The 22329-nt window shown below is 38.2% G+C and overlaps 1 protein-coding gene across 33 annotated transcripts in view; it reads left to right on the forward strand.

The window, feature by feature from the left end:
* Window positions 1–22329, forward strand: part of ESRRG (estrogen related receptor gamma) — a 408522-nt gene that overhangs the window by 276391 nt on the left and 109802 nt on the right. For all 33 annotated transcript variants that reach the window (XM_056357274.1, XM_056357252.1, XM_056357267.1 and 30 more), the window contains 2 exons: window positions 3392–3807; window positions 16205–16321. In XM_056357274.1, coding sequence (XP_056213249.1) covers window positions 3405–3807; window positions 16205–16321 — 520 coding nt within the window. In that variant the 5' untranslated portion in view covers window positions 3392–3404. The remainder of the gene's footprint in view (window positions 1–3391; window positions 3808–16204; window positions 16322–22329) is intronic.

Consider the following 22329-nt stretch of genomic DNA (forward strand, 5'->3'; position numbering starts at 1 on the left):
TTATTAATCCAATGTGACCTAAAATTTTTGCATTAACAGCACAATGTGGAATTGGGCTTATTCTCTTTGAATGCAGATAAAGCCATCATCTTGAAAATAGCTCTTTCTGACAAAAAGGTGTTCTTTTGAAATAAAGTCTTATTCACTACATTCCTCTTAGAGTTAATGTGAATTTTAGTGCCTCTAATTTTAGATTGAAGTGAGGTCTAGAATAAAACCCACTGGCTGACAATTGAATTTATAGATAGTTGTGAATATTTCAGGCTTGAATAATAGAGCTGTAGAATTTCAGACACAGAGAGGAAGAGAGAATTAAGCTCCAACTGTATTTTAGACTATAATGCAGTGGTGTCTAGGAATTCTTCAGTGTAACGAGCTAAGTAGTAATTAGGAGGGAACTGAGGGAGGGATTTTACAGAGATCTAGCTTAGGCATTATTCCAAATGTTCAGCATGATAATTTGATGGTGGTCACACCTGCCATCCGTATAAGATGGCTCTTGAATTACTTTCGTTCAGATGCGGTACAGTAAAGAAAGGAGTGAAAGCAGTAGGTGTCTGTTGCCCACCCACAGCTGGTACCCAGCCTTGTCGCTGGTTTGCCTTTGGGGGATTGAGAAAGTTTTTGTTCTCTGAGTCAGGCACTGTTGTTTTTGCTTTTCCTTGGTATGGTTAATGTTTTAACTGCATTTCTGCTTTGCCAGCGGGGACCAATCCGGTCTGTACTGTTTAAGCTGTAGCTGAAAGCAGCTCTGTCTTGGTTAGTACCTGAGTCTGCTACTTCAGAAGCATCAGCGGACTGGCTTTAGCCTAAGCAACGCTGGTGATCAGATTTTAATGCTCGTGGAACTGTGATTATGTTTTGGTTCTGACTGCTTGGAGTGGGAGATAGCCACTTCTGCACTGACTAAAACTACATGCATTTGGACGACTAATTAATTGCAAATGTTTTTTCTGGGAAGGGGTGACATTCGAGCTCATTATGGCGCAAATTAGAGAAGAAAAAAAATAAGCTGTGGGAGTCTTAGACGAGAACATGCCATCAAGCTGGTTATGACAGACTGTAGGCAGTGACTCCTGTTGCTGTACTTTGAGATTTTATCTACGGAGTCTTAGCAGAAGGAAGGTGAAAAGAAGCCCAAGTACCTGTTTAGTCAATAAAAGGACCTTAGTGTTAGTATATAGAAAATTAACATAAAGAATAAGTTGGTAGAATGTGTAAGTTAATTTGATACTTTTAATCATAGCTGTATAAAATTCAGTGTCAAAGAAAGAGGAGAGAGACAGAGCGACACCATGTTTTAGTACCCTAATAACTTCTAACTCTAGTCTAAGATCGTAATGTATGTGAGAGCGGTCCAGTAATTATAAGGTAATAAGTGGAGTGGTGGTGTAAGTGCTCTAAATTAAAAGGAATTCGCAGAGCTGCTGTAAGTCAGTGCCGACCCGCTTTCTTTCAAACGTTGACTTGAGAAAAGTGCTTAGCCCAGAGTGCAAGTAGAGAGACAAGAGAGAGCTATCTATTAATTACAGCACTCATTAACAGTGACGGCTACAAGGCAGCAGATGCAGAAGAAAAGGCACACACTACTGCAGGCTGGCAAGGGGATTTCCCCCCCTCCAGTTCTTGAGGAAAGGACAACACAAGCAGGTGGTCCATGTAATAAGATATTTTCACGGCTTTAACCTTCCCATTTCCTTGGCTTATTTGCTGACACCAGATATCTTGCTCCTTCCACCTCCCCAAAGAAGTACTGATTTTAAGTGTGGAGGGTAACGTTTCTGCACATCAATCTAGCTGATTTCCAAAATTCACGTATTGTTTGTTTGCAGTAGAATTTTACAGTAAAAATCACAACAATTGAGAGGTCTTAAATAAGATCCATGAGCACTGATTTTAGGGTAAATATCATCCTAAGAAGTTATTTTTATTGAAGGGGGTCAGGTTCTGATCTCGGTTACTCTCACTAGAAAGGAAGGCAACTGTCTGGCTTTATGTCTGTTTTCCATTGGTGAATTTGATTCCAGATCTTGAGATGGAAATTGATTTTATTTATTTAGGTTTTTTTTAACATGAAAAGATGAAGAAGCGAAGACAAGAAAGATTTAAAAAATTACTTCAGAAATTTGAGTCAGTCATATTGTCTGGAGTCATGGGTTTGCTTTGAAAGCCTGAATCTATAGTTTCAGGTGGGTGGCCTTTTGGGATAGTTGCTTTTTGGCTGATAATGTTTCTAGAGAAACGCTCGTAACTGTCATCTGTGCTTTGGCAGCTTCTGAGAGTACTGTCAGGAAAATGCTGGGTAGGCCATTTGCTACTGTGGTCTCATAATCACAGCTGTAGAAAATGAAGATAGTATCTGATTTGGAGCTTTCTAATTATTTTCCCTTGTTCTCCCTAAAATACATATTAAAATCATAAAAAAAACTTGGGAATGGAATAGACAAAGAAGACTCATTTTTTCCCTGATAGAAAATACTGATTTGTCAGATCAGATGTTACGTGGTTTTATTTCAGATGCTTAATTCTCAAAACATAAGCACTGAGAAGTAAGACAGAATCTCATGTTCTGAAAGACAGAACTTCTATCTAAGATTTCCTCTAATAAATAAGTATTTTTAAATCCAAGAATGGAACGCATGAAATGTCAGATCCTATAGAGCTGCAGATGTATGGGATAGTGGCGTAGTTATTACTGGTTAGTCTGAGGATGATGGCTAGAAAGTAATTGCAGACAGAGCTGATGAATCAATTCACTTAGATTTTTGTGAAAACGGAGTCCAGACTTAATTATTTGTTAGGGTTCCCAGCTGATGTGCTACTCTGTTACTAAATAGCTGTATCTATAATAAAGCAATATTAATAAAGGGAAAAAAAAGACTGTGGGAGACTTGCTCTTCAGTTCTGGGATCAGATCAATAGTGGATGGATACATGTTTCTGCCAAGTGCCTTGACAAATATTAATTACAGAGCAGAACATTTATGTGATCAAACTTGGAAATATTTGTTCCTGATGGCGACAGAATTTACAGAAAGGAAGTACTAGTGAAAAAGGAAGGCATTTGATAGCCAAGTCATCTAAGAAGATTTTTAAAGTTTTTTGACTGGCTAGATGACAAGTTCAGAATTTAGAATTGATGTGAAGTTGACACATAGCCTAGAGGGCAGGTGGAGGGGACAACAGACGGATTTGGTCTCTTTAAAGTTTTTGTTTACTGCCTGTCTGGAGCTTTGACAAAGCTCTGTCATGCCCTTATGCTGATTACCTTCATGTAGAACAAGAGGTATTGACTAATGAATGAATGATGTGCAGTCCCTAACCCTTCCAGAGCAGCCTTAAAGAGCACTGCCTTTAATACACAGATTCTTCTTTCTCTCTCTCCACTACAGGCTTCTCTGCAGAATGTCAAGCAAAGATCGACACATTGATTCTAGCTGTTCGTCGTACATCAAGACGGAACCGTCGAGCCCTGCCTCTCTGACGGACAGCATCAACCACCACAGCCCCGGTGGCTCCTCAGACGCCAGCGGGAGCTACAGTTCCACCATGAATGGACATCAGAACGGGCTGGACTCACCTCCCCTCTACCCTTCGGCCACAGGGCTTGGGGGCAATGGGCCGGTCAGGAAACGGTATGACGACTGCTCCAGTACCATCGCTGAAGATTCACAGACCAAGTGTGAATATATGCTGAACTCGATGCCCAAAAGACTGTGTTTGGTGTGCGGTGACATTGCATCGGGGTACCACTATGGAGTGGCTTCCTGTGAGGCCTGCAAGGCTTTCTTCAAGAGGACAATTCAAGGTTGGTTGTTCTTTGAATTTCTTTTATTCCTTTTCCTCAAAGTGAAATAGTATGGTCCTTGACTGTACCTTTTCATTTGTCGCTGTGTTTGGTCCTACACACATTACTCATGGAAAAACCCCTTTGGGCTTCTTTGAGGAGATCTGTCTGTTCTGTTAAGCCCACTGCTACATTTATTTTGATTATGAAAAACAGAAAAATACTAGAGCCATCCGGTGCACGTTCAGATTTGTCTACAGTGTATGAGTTTCTCATGGGTTCCCTTAAATGATTGTTGTGAAGAAAACTATTTTCTGAAGGCTGTCGTGGATGCCTCTTGAACACACTTTGTGGCTGGCACACAGGGATTGTGCTTGGGTTTTTGCTCCTAGTTACACCACTGCCATACTTAAATTGTGGCAGAAATCCAGTTTATTTTTGCTAAAGCACCAGTGCATTTAAAATTGGAACAAAATGCAATGATGACGTGCTTTGTGCATATCAGTGTATTAATAACTGGTCTTTCACCCATACAATACACAGTGGCCCTAATTGTTCCTGAACACAGGTTCAACAAATATCTCTGTAAGACCACATTGTAAGGACAGTAAGTTGGCAGCTTTTGGTCTCTGCCCAGTACTTTGTACTAATCTACTCTTGATACCTGTTACAAATATGCCACATATTTTGGCATAAATTAGAATGAATGGAGTAATTTGCATGACCACTTGTTCTAGCTTCAGAACCAGTGGAGACAAAATAACCTTCTACTTTGATTTAGATATCATCCTTTCACATAAAATTGAAGGTGCTTTATTTAAAGAACACGAGGCCAAGCTTGGCCTGTACAGGAATATAGTGTCACATTAAATTAAATTCAAACTTCAGAGACTAAAATTGGGTTGCTAAGTCCAAATTTAAGCTCCTCAATAAACCTGCTTGATTTTCATAGATGTTGAGCACCTGAAATTGTCAGGAAAGACCAGGCAATCTGATGGTATACTTTTCTTTTTAAAAATGAGTGATGATAAGGAATATAAAGTTAGTTTCAGGTTGTAATTTCATGTAACCCCAAATTTGAAACATTTCTTCAAGATCTCTGAAATATCATTCTTCCATATTTAATGTAAACTTAATAAGAAAAATAATGAATGTTTTAATTTCTCCATTGCTGAGGCAATGGCCGTTTTATTCTGCTCTTACGCATGCTATTACTGGGGGATGATGTGGTCCTTCTCCCTGCAGGAAGTTCCCATTTTATTATGGCCATGTAGCCACTAAAAAGAAACATTGTACTTCGTTTGTTCTAATGGAGCTGACTGATACAATGTTTCCAACCAGTAAACAAACATTCCTGTGGAGGTTCCTAGTGGCCTGGGTTCCTATGTAAAATGAGCTCATATGCAGAAACAGTATGTACATTTCAAGTCTTTGTTTTGGAAAAAGTAAAAAAAAAAAAAAAAAGAGGTAGGTGATTTCACTTCACTTTCAAGAACATTTTCAGAAAAGCTCAAAAAGGTTTTCCACTGAAGCAGCTTGTATTTTGTGATTGCTAAGGTTCAAGCACCAACTTCAGCTGGCAAGTCTCTTTTTATAAATAGTATTTACTTGCTATGTAATAGCTGTCCTACAGAACTGAAATGATGCAAGAGTATTTTAGTTGTATTTTGAGCATTGAAAAATGCCACAGAAACAACTGATTCAAGTGTTGACTCCTGGCAGTAATAGGTAGACTGCAATTTTACACCACACCACTGACAGCAAGTTTCTGGGCATGGAAGCACAAGACAGGGACGTCATTCTCCAGATTAGCAACCTGGGCTTGGCTACACAGCTCAAGTTAGAACTGGCAGCTGTGCAAAATGTCTCAGTATGGTTAGAGCGCTAGCTGCATTAGCAGGTGACAGTGCAGTGAAGAGGTGAAGACAAAAAAAAAAAAAAAAAAAGAAAAAGAAAAAAAAAAGGAAAAAAAAGCCAGTAAGGCAAACCCAACCATCCAATGGAAAAGCGACAATGAAGAAACTAAGAATAGCAAGTATGTTACCATCATAATGTCATGGTAGCATCTTCAGTGATGGTGCTGACTGAACTGACACACCTACTAGGAGTTTTCAGATACCATCCAGAATAATGGAAACAATGTACTTTGGTGAATCGAACCATGGATTGTGGTAGGTGACAAGAAATATATAAGAAAAAGGTACTGCTCATGTTCTGAATGGGCAAATTCTGCCTTTAGGCTTGCATGAAGGATAATTCCTTGGAGGATTTTTTGCTCTAAATGATTGAATTTGGTCCCAGTGTTTCCTAGAGGTCATTCTTCCCTGTACCATTTCACTTCCTGGTTCATATCACATCGTTTCTCTGCTTGCTTTTAAAATAAGTTGATTACTACATAACTGCAAACATGAAACCCCCAAGAAATTTATAAATACAGAGTAGTAAACCAGACTGTTTATAAAGAGTCAAATACTGTAACTGTGCATATGTAAGGATAATATATCTTGGCTCAAAGAACTGCTTATTTTAAACGCTAGTAATTTAATTGTGATGGGTACTTAATTTATAGATTCAGTGAAAAAGAACATTTGACTTTCAAAACTTTTTGTGTTTGTCATTCATCAGTTAATAAATTAGCTCAGACTTGTAAAACCGAAGTGCTACTCTTGTTGAAATCATGGGCAAAACTGCCCTGACTTCAGTAAGAGCAAGGCTGAGCTGATAAAGTTAGATTATGAAGCACATCTTGTGTTCATGTCAGGCCTGGTGTCCTTTCGGCTAAGTCAATGGGAGTCTTTCCATTCTTGCCATTTCAAAGGAGTCTTTTGAAATCTCAGTAGGTGAAAGCCAGAGGCAGCTGTTCAGAAAGCCAGCACGGTATCTGTACACCAGCATCTTGTATAAGACAGGAGTGAATATCACAGGATACCTAGTAGCCACTTCCGTGAGGCAGGTGTTGCTCTAATGTATACACCTGTTTTTAAGAGTAATGGAGATCATCAATCCCTTTCAGATGACAGCAATGTAGTCTAAAACAGTCCGTTCCTGGCTGACTGATTCTTCTCTTCTTCCTGCCTCTTGCAATCCCTGCTAATTTTCTTAAAAGTAAAGAAATGAAATGGACCCTGTCTTGAATTACAAGGAGGAGTGATTTTGCTTTTTTGAATATATAGTTTTAACATAGCACATAAATACATTTGGGAGTGTGGCAACATACGCATAGATTATGATAAAAATCAACAATATTAAAAAAAATAGAAACAAGAAATTACTTCTAAAAAACTGAAACCCACCAAAAAAACCCTGTTCAATATATAAAATCAGCATAATCTTAGGTCACAATAGAATCTAATGATATTCTGCCCCTTTTGTGACATATAAGGGATGGGAGAACTGGATGTTCTCTCTGCTCAGCCTAGGACTCATTCAGCTGCAGCTCTTAGTTTGCTTCTGGGATAGTTTACGTGGTGGCTGATTGTGAATGTCTCACAGAAACACACACAGCCAAATCTTCCCAAAATTGGCTTAACATCAGGGATAGTAGAAAATAGCAATGTCTAAAAATAGTTACAGGTCCATTGATTTTAGGGTCTCTCCACAGTTTTTGCTGTGCACTGTATTATTTTGAAAACTCTGAGCTTTCATTAAAAGAAAAAGGAGAAAAAATAGACTTTGCAGTTGTCAGCTGCATGCAAAGTCTCATGTTCAGCACAGAGACCTCGTACTTACCAGGTATTTTGTAGTGAATATTTAGTGTAAATACTTTTCTCATAATTTTTATTTGCTCAGTTATCGTAAAGACTAGTGAGTACACATTTTTCATTAATAACATGTAATTACTCAGTGCCTGTAACTTAAATGTTTCTGCAAGGGGATTGAAGTTATATTCTTGCTTTCAGTAGAAGGATGATAGGACTTACAGATTCAAAGATAGTTTACTATTTTGTTTTATTTTAGCCTTTATCTCTGTAAAATAATGGCCTGCATCTAGACAACTTCCTCCCTCCAAATCTTGAGGACTGTTGTCCTTGCACTCCTTAGAGTAGCATGAAAAGGCAGTGTGAAATGTGTAGGTATTGATATGTTGCCTTCCTGGTAAGGCTTGTTGCAAATGTGTTACCTTACTTATTATTTCCTTGGACAGTGTTTGAATTTTCCCCACAAAAGCTAAAACATTTTGCATTTAATATTCCTTGTAGTTCCTAGGCTTTGGGTTTTTTGTTTATATGTTTAGTTTTTAAGGAAAAACTGTTGGATGAGCAGTATTGAGGCAATCTTCTGTTTATACACAGGGTGAGTAAAGCAATTGGTAGTAAGGAGCCCTGCAATCATACTTTCGCTCTCATTTAAGAGCTTTATCCCTGAGATTTGTTGCTTATCCATGTCTCCTAACACAACAAGAAATATTCCATCTTGGGAATTCTGTTGTCTTTTTGGTCATTATGTGAACTAGACCAAGTCTGCTATCTCATTTTATGCTGATCATCTAAGAGCCTTCAGCTCTACAGTTCTGCAGTAATGTAGTTCCTATGGTCTTCAAAGCCTGCCTAAATTAGGAGATAGATGGCAGTGCTTTGTACTTTGTTCGCCTTTTTTGGTTACCCAGAGTTGTTTTTAATCCCTTTAGTGTTCAGGTTCTTCAGCCCTCTCTAGAGTGGTTACCCATTACTGAGCTAATTTGACCTGTAAATGTACAAATGCTTTACAGTAAATAAGTAAGTAAATAAATAAATAAATAAAAAAAATCAGGACGTTTAAATTAGGCAAGTTAGAACTATCTATGTAAATTCAGAAAGGTGACATTTAAAATGGGCAACATAAAGTTTGATTTGAAGTTGCACATGACAGAAGTGGCTTCCAAAGGTTAATTTGCATCTCTCAAAGCTGACTCCTATAATACGGTACATCATTTTTGTGGAGGAAGTGAAAGCAAATTAAGTAAGATTTTATGGCTTTTCAGCATCCTTACTGGTAGCTAAGATTATCGTTTTTATGGAAAGATAGTGTGGAGGCTTGCGTCTTGGTGCAGTAGTCTGTGGACCTTGGCTCTGGCGCAAAGATGGCAGCCCTCCAGTGAGCCTAACACTAAATGTCACCTGAATCCATCATTACCTGATTAAATCATTCACCTTCCTTATATAAGTGAAAGTCTGTGCATCAGCATTCCTTTCAAAGAATATTTTAAGCAAGCAATGATAGATATCTTCCCTTTTCCCCGATTTCTCTGTACCTTTGGGCCAATTAAACTAGTGACTGAGTATTTTTTCATTCCTTCCAACACGTCTTTTATTCTGTCATAATGTCATTGTGTAACTATGGCAGCCAAACAAGATGAGGCAATAAAATATAAATACACTGAAATCTGAGAACCAGAGAGAAGTTTAAAGGTATACAGGTGGTTCTATCCTTTTTACTACCACTGCTTTCCTTACAGCCTTGTTAATTATATGCTGCATTTAGATTATTAGAGAATAAGAATGAGCATCCCGATTTGTGCATAGCTATTTCGAACTCATCAGAATCACTCAGAAAGAGATGTGGTTTACAGGTAGTACTGGAACAGTGCGTATGTAGCAATGCCATTATAATTGGGTCTGGGTCTCTATTTCCTATAAACTGAAAGCTTCCAGCCCACTTACGAAGCTCTGTGTAGTTTGAAACTAGAGACACATGAAGTCTCAGCTAGCCAGTGATTTATTTTAATCTTTCTATAACTTTTTAAATGATTTTTTTTTTCTCTGCTGTGAAAGTAATTTGGTTTGTGGCTTTACAGACTGAAATGTTCTGTGTACTCATAAACAAACAATGACAATTTTCCGTGCTACCTTGGTAGGATGTATCAAACCAGACCCAGATAAATACCAGTAAGGATAAAATGTAGATGGTTTGGTCTTTCTGACTTGGATAGCTCTTTGGTGACTGCCAGGCAGCAGGGGTTCAGTTCTATTTGTGTCTTCAAAGCACTGATTCTCTGTTACGATGACCTAAATGCCCTTCATTTCTGTTGAAGACAAAGAAGTTGACTCCAATGGGAATCAAAGGTAGCTGGGCCCTAACAGGTGTCATTCAACACCCCGTAATATCAGCCTTATACTGAAAATTATAGTGGTTTTTATGTTGCTGGAAACCCATCTACCTAAAGTTAGAGGCTGGTGCAAAAATGTCGTGCAGTCAGAGCAACCAGCATCACCTTTACATTTTTGTTTCAATTCTGCATTCATGTTGTTTTCTAGGAGTAAAAGAAAAAGAAATTAGGAAATGCATTTTAGAAGTTATAAGCATATTACGATTCAGTAACATAGTAAACCGGCTTCTTTTAGGTGACTCAACATAGTGGTTTCCTTTAAAATCCACTTTTAAGCTGGCTGTTTCCCTCTGTCAAACACCATCTTACACTGTAGAGTAATTTAAAAACCAGCCGTTTCTCATTAGTTTCTTATTGTGACAGAAAAGGCAACACAAGCAACAGACACGTAAGCATAATCCTTCATATAGAGTCCTGTAATCTTAAAAAAATATTTGAGGCATTTAAGAACCACATTTTAAAACATTCTGTAACTCTGTGTGCGCAATATTGTTTCTGAAGTCATCTGGGTGAAAAATTGTGAATACAGTCAACTTCAGGCTTAATCAGCTCCAGATGACAAGTAGCAGAATTCATAGGTCTATAATTCATAGAGCTATCTACAGTATCAGGTGAATCCATCTAAGGATTTGTCAGCCCAAACTGGATTCAGCTAGGTTCAAGTCCAACCTCATTCCAACCTGACCCCATTTCTGAAACCTTATTGATAAGAGTACTTTTACTTGTGAAAATATTTACTCAAATTCAGTTGAGTTCTGACTGCAAAGTAGGGAGCAGAGTCTGCAGGAACTGAAATTTTCAACCTCAGAGAAAATATTTTTACTTTTCTCAGTTTAGCTTTGCTAAGTTCTATAAACATCAAATACAAGCCCATCTGGGACTTTTTCTTTATTCTTCTTTTCCTAAGTTAGCCTGTTGTTGCTTTTTATTTCCGATAGCACCTATTTCTCCTCGGTTTCTCAGGAGCTGCTTGTTTCTGTTCTGGTTGGATTACATATCAAGGTGTGACCTGATGTACTGTAATTCGCTCTCTGTGTTGGCTTAGATTCCTCTGTCTGTTTCTAAGACTTGCGTTTTATTAATTCCCAGACGATCTATGGCTGTAATCCTGGCTACTTTTCATTTTCCAGAGTTTTCATGCGTGCCAGTCCACAGAGAAGCAGGTGTATTCCTTTGGGTCTGTCACCCAGGAAGACAGAGCATGAAGGTGGTGCCTGGGGTCAACCTTACTGCAGAAAGGCTTAAATCCAGTGATGCAGAGGCCTCTATTAAGAATAATGAGAACACTTGATTTTTAAATACAAGCTTTTGAAAAAAAGGTATTAGGTTACAGAAGCTGAAAGAGAAAGTTTGGGAGAAAAATGGGGCATTATTGAATATAAATAAAGAGATACTGAAATACAGTTCCATGAGCTGATAGTAGCATAAAATTACTACATTGAAGGAATAATTAATTCCTCTCTATTTTTTTGCCTTTTTTACCTTCCCCCCACTTCTGGATCTACATTCTCACACAGTAGAAGTTTCAACACTGGTGTCTTCAGCATTCCTTCTGCTTCTGTGAGTGGTTCATGGCTGCTCTTCCCAAGCACATTTTCACCCTGTGTCTCAGTCCTCCTCATGTCTTTTACTTCTCCAAAGATGTCCTGAGCATATTCCAGTAGCTCATAGCAATCCTTTTACATCTTAGTGTCAGAATATCTAACGTCACAGTGGGAAAAGGGAAATAAAGCTTCTGCGGACAATTGCTATTTGCAGCTTCTATTCTTGTATTTCTGGAAGAGAGATCCCTATTTCAGCCTGTCCCACAGGCTGGAGCCACTTTCTAGAGCCAGCTTCGCCCCCTTGATATCTGTGAGGTTCTAAACTTGTAACTGTTGATGACAGCACCTTCGTTTGGGATCAGATGTCAAGGCGTAAGGTCCAGTCATCTCACCGGCCTCTTCTTTGTCATTGTTTTCACTGCTCTTCTGTTACCTTGAGTGTTACTGTCAATTCTGTGCGAGAAATGGCCAAAATGGTCTCAAGCATCTTGGCTGAGTCCAGTTGATTGCCTAGCTTGTAAAGCCATCGAGTAAGTCCCTGTACCATTACAATTGTACAGTGACTCCATATCTCATACAGGTAACCTTCAAACCTCATCTGTGAGATGGAAAAATTAATATCTTGGCCCGTTTAACCTGGAGCTGTAAAGATCTGACAGTCTGAAGCATCTAAAACCCCAGAGCCGGTTGCGCAGTGTAAGTTTTAGCAGTTCACCTGCTCTCTCATGATCAAAGGGCATCATATTTTTAGTGAGTCAGTTGCACTTGATAGGCACCATGTGTTCGTAGTATTTTCTCATTTTTTTGACCGAGATCATAAAATTTAACAAATTAGTAGAAAAAAGGAATGTTTTTAAATGAACGTTCCTCAGTGCGTGAGGAGAAAAAAGGGACTCAGGCTGGCATAAATCCTGTTGTATTATTATAACACCTGGCAGTGTGTTTGGGGAGTGAAGATTTGACATATATTTTTATTTTCAAACGTCATACTAGTTTACATTACTCAGCCCTTTAACTGCCAAACTGTAAAAGTCCATTACACTGCTGAAAGGAATATACAAATTATTCCCTGGCACTTCAGGCAGGAGTTTTACATATACGCTGTTACTCTATCAGCCAGCTAGCTGCACAATTCTATTAAGGAGTAAGTGAGAAAATTATATTGCCTGCAAACTAATTGTACAAAAGACTCTGAAATAAGTAATCAGAGCCCAGTCCTTTCTGTAAACCAGCCAGGAGATATTATGAATTGCTCGATCGCTCTTGTCAGTCCAGTTTAAAGACTCAGAGCTGCCATGCTGATTTTGTTCACTGTGTAACACAGCCACCTCTCCAGCTGTTGACAGGACTGGGCAAACTCAACTTACATACTCTTACTAGCTGCTCACTTTCAGCCACTAGCATCATGTAGTAGACAGCTAAAGGTCGGGCCTCCTGAATCTTCCTCGTTGAAATCAAATGTGGATCTGAGCATCCTGAATGGATGTAGTGCACCTATGAAATTGTACAGATTCCCAAACACTTCTTAAAATAATTTCTTTCTTTATTTTTTTAGTGTATAGAAATAAATAAGAAATTGTGAGAACTCTAGAAATAAATAAGAAATTGTGAGAACTCTAGAAATAAATAAGAAATTGTGAGAACTCTTATGACCTGCAGTATACAGTAGATGTAGATCTTTAGTAAAAATATATCCACTAATACTTTTGAGTGCTAGGTAAAATGCATTTTGAGTGTCCATTGCAAAATTCATGAGGTTGTGGTGGTTTTTTTTTTTTATTTTTTGGTTGGTTTTTTTGGTTTTGGTTTTTTTTAAGGAAAGCTCGCTGTCAGAAATGAAGTCTATCCATGAGAATATTTGATAAAGTACTGCATTCATGTATGGAGTGGTGACAAAATACTAGTTTTCTTGAACCCTTACTGCAGTCTAGCCATATTCTAGAAAGCTGAAACATTTTAGGGGAACCATCTATGGCCATTGGTAAGGTGTGGCTCTTTGCTGCAACAATAAATCCAGTTGCTGTAATTCTGCTGAGTTCATTGGAGGAACTCTTGCTGCCATCTTCCAAGTTTATTTACTAACATCAAAAATTAAGATTTAATATCAGTTGTAGAGTATAATTCATTAAAGTACTCTAAATAGATAGGAGAAGATTCCCCTTCTAAGATAAAGAACTGGAAACTAAGTGACTAGAATAACAGCTCATTCTAGAGCTTTTCAGGTGGCAAGAATTTGCAGGAAAAATGTTAGGTTGTCGGTGCATAATGTGTTGCAGGCCACAGACCCTGGCCATGTTTCACAGGATTTTGCACAAACTTGAAAGGTCAGGGTATGGATTAGAAGTCTCTATTTAGGGAAATAAGCAATCTTGCTTATATTTTTCTGATTTTGAATACTAGCTTTGGCGTTGGCATCTGAACTGTTGTCATCTGTGCACAAGGGCTCTGGCTGCAGTGGGAGTGCTTCACTTGCCTTGGACCAGAGCTTTGCTGCTTGAAGTTCTGTGTTGTAATCTCAATCTTGATTTTGATCAAGATCATTTCTGACCTTGCGTAAAGATGTCTTTGTTCTGCAAAGTATTTTTGATTCCCTGTTTCTTTTCTTTTCTTCTTTTTTTTTTTTTTTTTTTAAATAGGGTTGGCAATATATTTATGACTACAATGTGATGAAGTTAATGAAATACAGTTTGTGGAAAGCTTTGAAGGTCTCCCTGTGTAGTGGTTGTACCTCACTAAAAATGCCTTGTTAGAGTGTGAGAGGATAATATGAATCTTTTTTTAAAGCTTGCCTTTACCGCCCTTTCCTATGTATCCTTACAGAAGTGTTATCTCCTAACTCGGCTAATGTGTATTGGAAAGAAGTTTTGCAGGAGCTGTTGCGCTGAATTTCCTGCCTGCTGTATCCTTCAGTTTCTTAAATAGCTTTTTTCTCAGGAGCTAAGAAAGGGGAAGAGGACTAAACTGAAGTTTTGAGTTTTGTTAACAAGAGCCAGTAGCGTTCAGACACAGCAAAATCTGTTTTACCCACCGGCATTGCTAAGTCAGTGATGCAGCAGTGTTCAGGAGGAAGAAAGCCTGCACAGGCCTGAAAAGGGCATGCAGAGTATGCTGGTTATATTGTTAGTATATACATTGTACCATGCAGACCTCCTTTATCATAAATACTTAACCAATTTTCAATAGGTATAAGTGGTTTAAGTATAATTTCCTGTTGAATTAGCAGTTGCTGAGCATTTGGTCTTTGTGCAATCCTGCAATCCACTAATGTGATATTTAATGAGGACACATCAGTCTGGAGAAAGGTAGTCAATATAAATCAGTGTTTACAAAGTGTGATTAACTCTGAAATATTTCATCAATGCTGTGGTCCCAGGCAGACTCTATGCTAATTATTAGAACCTGCGCATGTTTCAGGGGACTTTGATGGACCCTGAGTGCAGCAAACATGGAGCAGCAAAATTGCAATTATGCTCGGACTGCCTCTGATGACAATTTATGCATTTGGTGTGATGACCTCTTGCTTCCCAAGAGGGCAATAAACAGAATGCATTTTCATTAAGATACTAATGCACTTAATCACAGGGGGAAAGGGTTAGAAAATAAAGAAATACCTTTAAAGCAAGATGTGACAGGCTGATGGGGAAGATACTTTATTTAAAAGTCAGTTTCCTGGTGAAACTTCTGACTGCTGCAAAGTCTGTCATACTGAATGTAGTCATGGGCAATAGGATGCATGGCTGGGCAGCTGAATAAGCTGAGCTAAGCTGTTTTATGGAAAATGCAGTGGTACTAGGGCAAAAGAGAACAGATGTTCTCCCATTTGGACTTGAATACCCAAAGATGTGATTTTTAAGAAGTGTAAAGGAAGTTACTCATATGTATTTTACCCATTCAGTTTCAGGCTTTTTTTTAGGCTCCCCCCCCTCCCCCCCCATGTTTTTTAGGGTAAGTAATATGAACTAAGCAGTAACAAAAAAAATGGAGGTACTGCTTTGCCCAGGAGGGCTCACATTTAAGGGTCTAGCTTGTTCTAAGCGTTAAGGAAAGCTGGGAGAGGCAGAGGCAAACATATCCCCCATGTTGTTATTCTGACAATTTGGTAGGAATGATCCTATTTCTGATGCTTCTTGGTACAAGAACTCTGTAGAGAGAAGGAGAGATGTCCTGGCTGAGAGATCTGACCTGGCAGCTGTAGAATGTGTTAGGTGTGGTGGTAACAATGCTGGTGAGCCCTGCCTGATACACTGTGCCTGCTGTTGTGGAAGGGGAAGGGCAAAGCTCTCTCATAGTACCTGTTACAGTTGATTGTGCAATAAAGCACAACAGTCTTTTTTTTGTATTGTAGACAAAGACTGATTAAATTGGTGGAAAAAAAAGAAATGAAGAGTGTTCTGGCAAGGAGCCTGAGCATGTGGCTTGCTTGGTGTAGTCAATGACAGAATTTCCTCATCCTACCAGCAAGAATAACCTATGTGAAGGATTTTGCTAGGGACCATGTATGGAGCCAGACACAGACTCACATTGTGGAGGTTTGGGGTTGGGTTTTTTCTTCCCCCATACAGCTGTCTAGATTAAAAAAAAAAAAAAAAAAAAAGTAAAAAAAAAATGTTCATCCTCTAACTTGGCTTTTTGGTTTTACTTGAAAGGTGTTTCCTTTCTATAGCACAGTTTACTCTTGTTATATTCCAAAATTAAACACAACAGCAATTGTATGAGTACTTTGTATATCCATTGTGTTGATTAGTCAGCGATTCTGAATACCTCTCTTTTCCTATAATTTCTGTTACAGGTAACATAGAATACAGCTGCCCAGCAACGAATGAATGTGAAATCACAAAGCGCAGACGCAAGTCCTGCCAAGCCTGCCGCTTCATGAAGTGTCTAAAAGTTGGCATGCTGAAAGAAGGTAAGACTGGTCAAGTCAATATGTATCTCTCTGCGAACATGTGCAACAGTTGTAGGGCAACTGGTAAAGAAGACAGATAGGTGAGTGTTCTAACCAGTTACTGTAAAGGCAGTTTTCATGTATACTTGCTCTTCCTGACCATCTGTTTCTAAGCTATGGAATCACGGTGTATGTACATAGAGTTCATCTTCTCTGGAATATTTCAAACTGCATGTAGTATAGCAAGATGTACCCCAGCATTTGTTCTCCTTCAGCAGGTAACTAATAGAAGAATCATCAGAGTATATCCTCTCATTTTCCTTAAATGCTTTAACACCATGAATTCTCAAAGATTTCTTTCCTCCAGTCCTTATCCACTGTTTCTGGCAGAAACACACGCTGTGCCTTCTTTTCCCCTATTTTTACTCTGTTGGCATTTCATCAGGACAAACGAAAGGGTTACTTCTCAATTAAGCAAGTATAAATATTGAGTGTGTCTACTGAAGTTACTGTAGCAACACTGGAGCAAATAATGGCATACAGAAGAGTAGTATCCACCCCTCTTTTTTTTTTTTTTTTTCTTTTCTTTTTTCCCTTTTTTTCTAAAAAGCATGTGAGAACCTCTGCCCCTCAGTGTAAGTATATGTTGAGTGTTTCAATTAATCAGTTACATTTTGAAGATCTTGAATAACTTGTAAATAGAAGAAAACGTTTCCAAGAAACAGTACTATCTTGCCTGGAACTTGATTCATCAATGTTACAGAAAGAACAGTTTCTTAAACCTTGGTCACGTGCTATGCACTTCTGTTGCTGTTAATGTATATGCAAAAATATACTTTTATGTGCATGTATTGTATACATTATTGTTGTAGTGCACTATTACCACCAAGAAAGAATAACAGAAGATGTCATGGACTTCTGAGCTAGATAACCTTTCAAAATGGAATCAACGTAATGTTTTCTAAATATTGTCTTCACTGGAGAGTGCTTGGTGTTAAGCAACCAGTTTAAAATAGTCCCATGCAATTTTTCTTTGTCAATGCTTAAAAAGTCAGCTCTAATAGATGGCCGATTTTTGCAGATCGTTTGATGGTAATTTAGAACAGGTTTGATATACAGCTATCAGTAAAATCCAAGAACAATACAGACCAGTGGAGAGATGATGGACAAATTAGGCCTATCACGCACCTACAGACATATTCTTATTGGATTATACTTACTAAGAATAAACCCAGTTCTGTGCAACTGCTTTGGCAGATGCTATGATCCTGTGAGCCAAATCCTGCTGTCCTTAGTCTTACTTGAGCAAAACTCCTGTCAGATTCAATGGGGATTTTGCCTCAGTAAGAACGGCAGGATTTGACCCTCCCTTCCAGTGATGGTGGGACAGTTCTTTATTTGCCAAAATCCTCATATAACTGACCACTAGGAGCAGTTAACTTAAAGGTTAAATTGTGATGCTTAGATAAACTGTAGAAAGCAATAAATGTGTGAGTATGGCACCTTTTGAAAGGGGCTGTGCTGCTTAACATCTTTTTTTAGTAAGTTAAGACCCTGTATCACTAGTAACCTAATTTACAGTTATGTTGAGCAACTTGATTGGAAACAAAACAGTGCTACCAAGAGTACATACAGGTTAATTAGACCTTCCTTTTAAATTTTGAGGGCACCATTGCACATGCATTAACATATGTATTTAAAAATCTTGTCCGTGTGCAGCTTCTGGGACTGCATGAGGAAATGAAGTGACTCTTCTACAAATGAGTAATTATCTGTTACCAAAATTGTGTGCGGCTTTACTATGTTTCTGCGTACAGTTTTGCTAACAGATAATTTAGTTGGGCAAATCAGATGCACGTTGTGAATCAGATTTTTTGCACAAATTATTATCCATGGATGCAAATCAATCCCACAGTTTGTTGGTTTTTTTTGATCAGGAATTCATAAATTGTTTACCCTAAAAGTACATACCTTTTTCTGAATGTTCTACAATGACAAAATAGCTAACTCCTTTGTAAAGAAGGTTCCTTTGCTAGGCCCGCTGCTGGGCACACCATAGTTTTTCCACTCTTACTGTGTGAGTTTTTCTGTCAAAACACAGTAAGATTTCTATGTATTTTTAATTACCGAGTCTTTTCATTTAAGGAAGAGTTAGCTTATGTTCTTTTCAGGTATTGCTTATCTGCCACCTTATAGGACAACCTAAAAGAATTTACAAGGGCGCTTTGTTTTCTTTCCGACTTTAGTGGCCACATTTATTTTTGAAACCATACTGATTCATAGTACACTTTTACGGTTGTACTTGGATTAGAGATACTTTTTTCTTTTGTTGTTCTTGGAAGGTGGTTTTGGAGGCAGGTGTTGTTTTTACCTATGGGAAAGTCTGGAGATGAGTTTTTGTCTTTGACCACATCCTTTATGCACTGAGTGAAGAATGATGATGTGCTTTACTTCTTGCAGGTGTAGTAAAGTGATGTAAATTTATTGATTAGCATGGACTTACACGGAGCTGAAATAATTGCCTCTGTATCTTAAATGTTTCTTTATGTACAGACAAGGGTTTCAGTCCCATGCAGCATGTCAGAGATCATGCTGCAGTAAATCTATTCAAATGTAAACCTGTTCAATTCAATTACCAGTTTGTAATAAAATTTGCTGCTGCAGCCTCCACGTTTGTCACAGCAGTCTCTACATGCTGATGGCACAGCATGCCTGGAAATTGACAGCCTAAATCTATTTACAAAAAAAATTTAGCTGCAGACCTGAAATAAAATCAAGTTTAAACAGCTTTGAGAGAAGCATCATATTCCTTACAAGAACTTCTGCACATCTGCCAGTGTGCATCTTCTCCAGAAATCTTATCCTGTTAGTGGGGAGTTTTCTTCTAGAAATTTTCCTTAACAAACAGTTGTTAAAAGTAATCCTAAGTGAAACATTGATCAGGCATTTTGCTTTCCTTCCCGTTTGGAAGGACTTTATTACATTGTCATTTTGTGAATTGTCATATAAAATTCATGATAGAAATCACAGTGCCTGGAAGAAGATCCTGAGTTTTATTTTAGCTTTTGGGGCAAGGTCCGAAACCCACTTACAGAAAATATATAGAGTGGCTTCTCTTACGACAGCTAGATGTTAAATCATTTATTGTGGGAAGATAATGGTGCTTTTCATCTAGCATCCAGTGTTTCTGAGAGAGACCTAGTGTTAGGGTTTTGGAGTTGTGTCTTGGGGTCAGTTGGGTTTCTGGTCACACACAATACAGGTTGAACGGGGAATTTCTGTACATATTCTCAAGCATGTCAGTGAGGCATAGCCAGCAACACCTAGATCAAGGTTCTTAACAAGTCACAGGCCAGAAGCTAGAGAAGGAAGGGTGAAGCAATGTCATACTGGGCTGAGCTGGGGTGGGATTGAAGTGCTGGGTCCTGTCTGCATCTCCTGTTGAGTAGCACAAGAAAGTTTCTGCAGACTGATTCAGAGGAACAGTTCATTTTGGTATAAGGCCACCCATGGACTGTTACTTGAAAACAAGTCTAGGTATATGGGTATTTTTGAGTATGTGTTACGCTTTATACTGAAGCTTTCAGCAGACACCGATGAGCTTTTAAGCACACAACAAATAGGTATCGTCTTTTCATTTGCTTTCCTGCATAATGGTTATTAGCAGTACAGCAGCGTACACTTTACTCAAGGAAGAAACGTTGCATTTTTCTGTTTTTAATTTTGTGTCTTGGTGTTATGAAAAACCAGATTTTCAAGGATCACAATTGGTTCTCCTGAAATATAGTTTCTTTGACTGTGCTTATGTTTTGGTGGATTCTTTCAGATTTACAAGAACAGATGAAACAACATAAAGATTCTAGTGTAGTTTACGGAAAAACTTTTCAAATGTATCCCTAGTGATTTCTTTAAATAATATTGCAAGTGCTAAAAGGGGGTATGGGGGTGTGGACAGGCAACAATTTGCCCTTTTTGAAAAAGAACACGTTTAAGATATTTTCTAGTTGGTTTTGTTTATAACCAGTCTTTAAAGTTTGGCCTTTCAGACTCCTTGGAAGCTGGTGATTAGTTTGCTTCAGGTGGTAGAATTAAATCTGCATTCACGTGTAAGATTGGGTGTTTTAGCTATTTTCCTTTTTATAAAGCTAGTTAGAGTGAGAAAAGGGTTTTGTTTTGTTTTTTTCTTTTCTAAGAAGGAAAATTGGATGTAAAACTGCCAAAGTTGATACGGGAAATCATGGGTAGATGTCTGTTTCTTATTTTTTTCTATTGCTAGTCAGTCTGGTTGAATTCTGCTTTTAATCCTCCATTAGTACTGTGTGCCTTTTAATACTGTCTGTGGGACTAAGTATAGTACCATGTGGCTATGATAGAAGGTATTATTCCTAGTATACTACAGATCTTGCTCAGAATAGCTGTCCATGTGAAATAATTCCACTGGAGTAATTATTCCAAAATAAAATTCCTTCTTGTTTCAGGTGCAGAGTTTGTTTTTTCAAGAGGTTATTCCATATGTTTCAGTTTTCTCCATGGAGGCAAAGTCATAGCCTCAATTTTTTCTGTCCCTATATTGTAGCAAGGTTAAAAATTATGGTTCAGAGGGGAACCTGTTGAGTGGCACTAACGCAGCTTTCAGACCATCTGAAATACTGTATCCTGTCTTGGCGCTCTCAGTTCTGAAACTTCTTACAGGACTTCGTACTTCTTACAGGACTGTTGACACCAAAACATCTCCTATGTATCTCTCATATCTGGTATCTGGACATTTTCAGAATTTTTTATGGGTTGTTTGCAGTGGCTGATCTGCATTGCTTGTTGTTTCAGAAAGTGTAGCTCATAAGTGGGTGATATATAGGGAATCAAATTTATTTGAAAAGCAAATTATAATGAAATGGCAGAAAATCTGGGTTGCTTCATGTATGTATGTTGTATTTTCCTTTGTGTGGAAATAGTGGAATATGTGGCTTTACAAATGATTATCGTTCACTTTGTACCCAGTTAGAATAGACAGTGACAGAATTCCAGCTTAATTAGTCCAGCTATTAAAAGTGGGAGGCCAGATCCTCACCTAGTATTAATGGAAGCTGGTGGAGCTACATTAGATTGCTGTTCATTTGGCGGGTTTAGCAATCTATGCTATGGGGAAATCGGTAATATACCTTTTTGTGTCTGTGAATCTTTTCTGTTGATAGTATATTAGCCGTCATTCAGGTTCTAAAAATGAATAGCAACTCTCCAAGCTCATCATCTGGCAATGCTGACTTCAGTGTAACTCTTCCCTCACAGTTAGCGTGTTGTATTCGCACTCCTCACTGAGTAGCTCTTAACACTTCTCATTTGTTTGTTTGCTTGGGTTTTTGAAAAAGGATTCATGCAGTCCCTCAAAGTGGCTTCATCATCCCTAGGGTGGTGTTAAGGCAGTAGTCAGAATCTGCCTTGTGTGCAAGGAAATTCTGTATTTTAAGTTTTTCTTGAGCCCTGATCTGAATAAAAGCAGTTATTGACAGTTTTTAAGATGCTTGAACATTTCAGATGGTCACAGTACTGCAATGAACCAGATTATTACAAATTAGTTAAACTTTTTTTTAAATGCTAGAATTGCTTTTTTCTAAAGTATTTCTGCTTCACGCTTTGAGAGATTTCATTCATTCAAATATAAGGATACTTTTTTTTTAAAGATGTCTGTATTTTAAAGATGTGTGTATTTTAAAGTATAAATTAGTGAGTTTATTATGCAGAGGTTACCGTATGAACATCTTTGGCTTGTGTTAAGCAGCAAATCAGATTAAATTATTTTATTGATCTTTTCTGGGTTTGACAGTCTATGCAAATGAATCCACTACAGCAAGGAGAACAGGCAGCTTGAGTTTCTTCTTACATAAAGAGGTGGGTGATATGCACAGGGGCAGATTAATGGATTCACTCTCAAAATAATAAATAAAACTAAGCAATCTTCTTTATTAACTAAGGATGTGTAACCACCTGTGTTTTAGGCTAGCCAAAAAAACCTGCTTAATAGGTTTCCTCTT

The sequence above is a fragment of the Falco biarmicus genome, chromosome 12, assembly GCF_023638135.1.
Source record: "Falco biarmicus isolate bFalBia1 chromosome 12, bFalBia1.pri, whole genome shotgun sequence".
In the NCBI taxonomy this organism is placed as follows: Eukaryota; Metazoa; Chordata; class Aves; order Falconiformes; family Falconidae; genus Falco; species Falco biarmicus.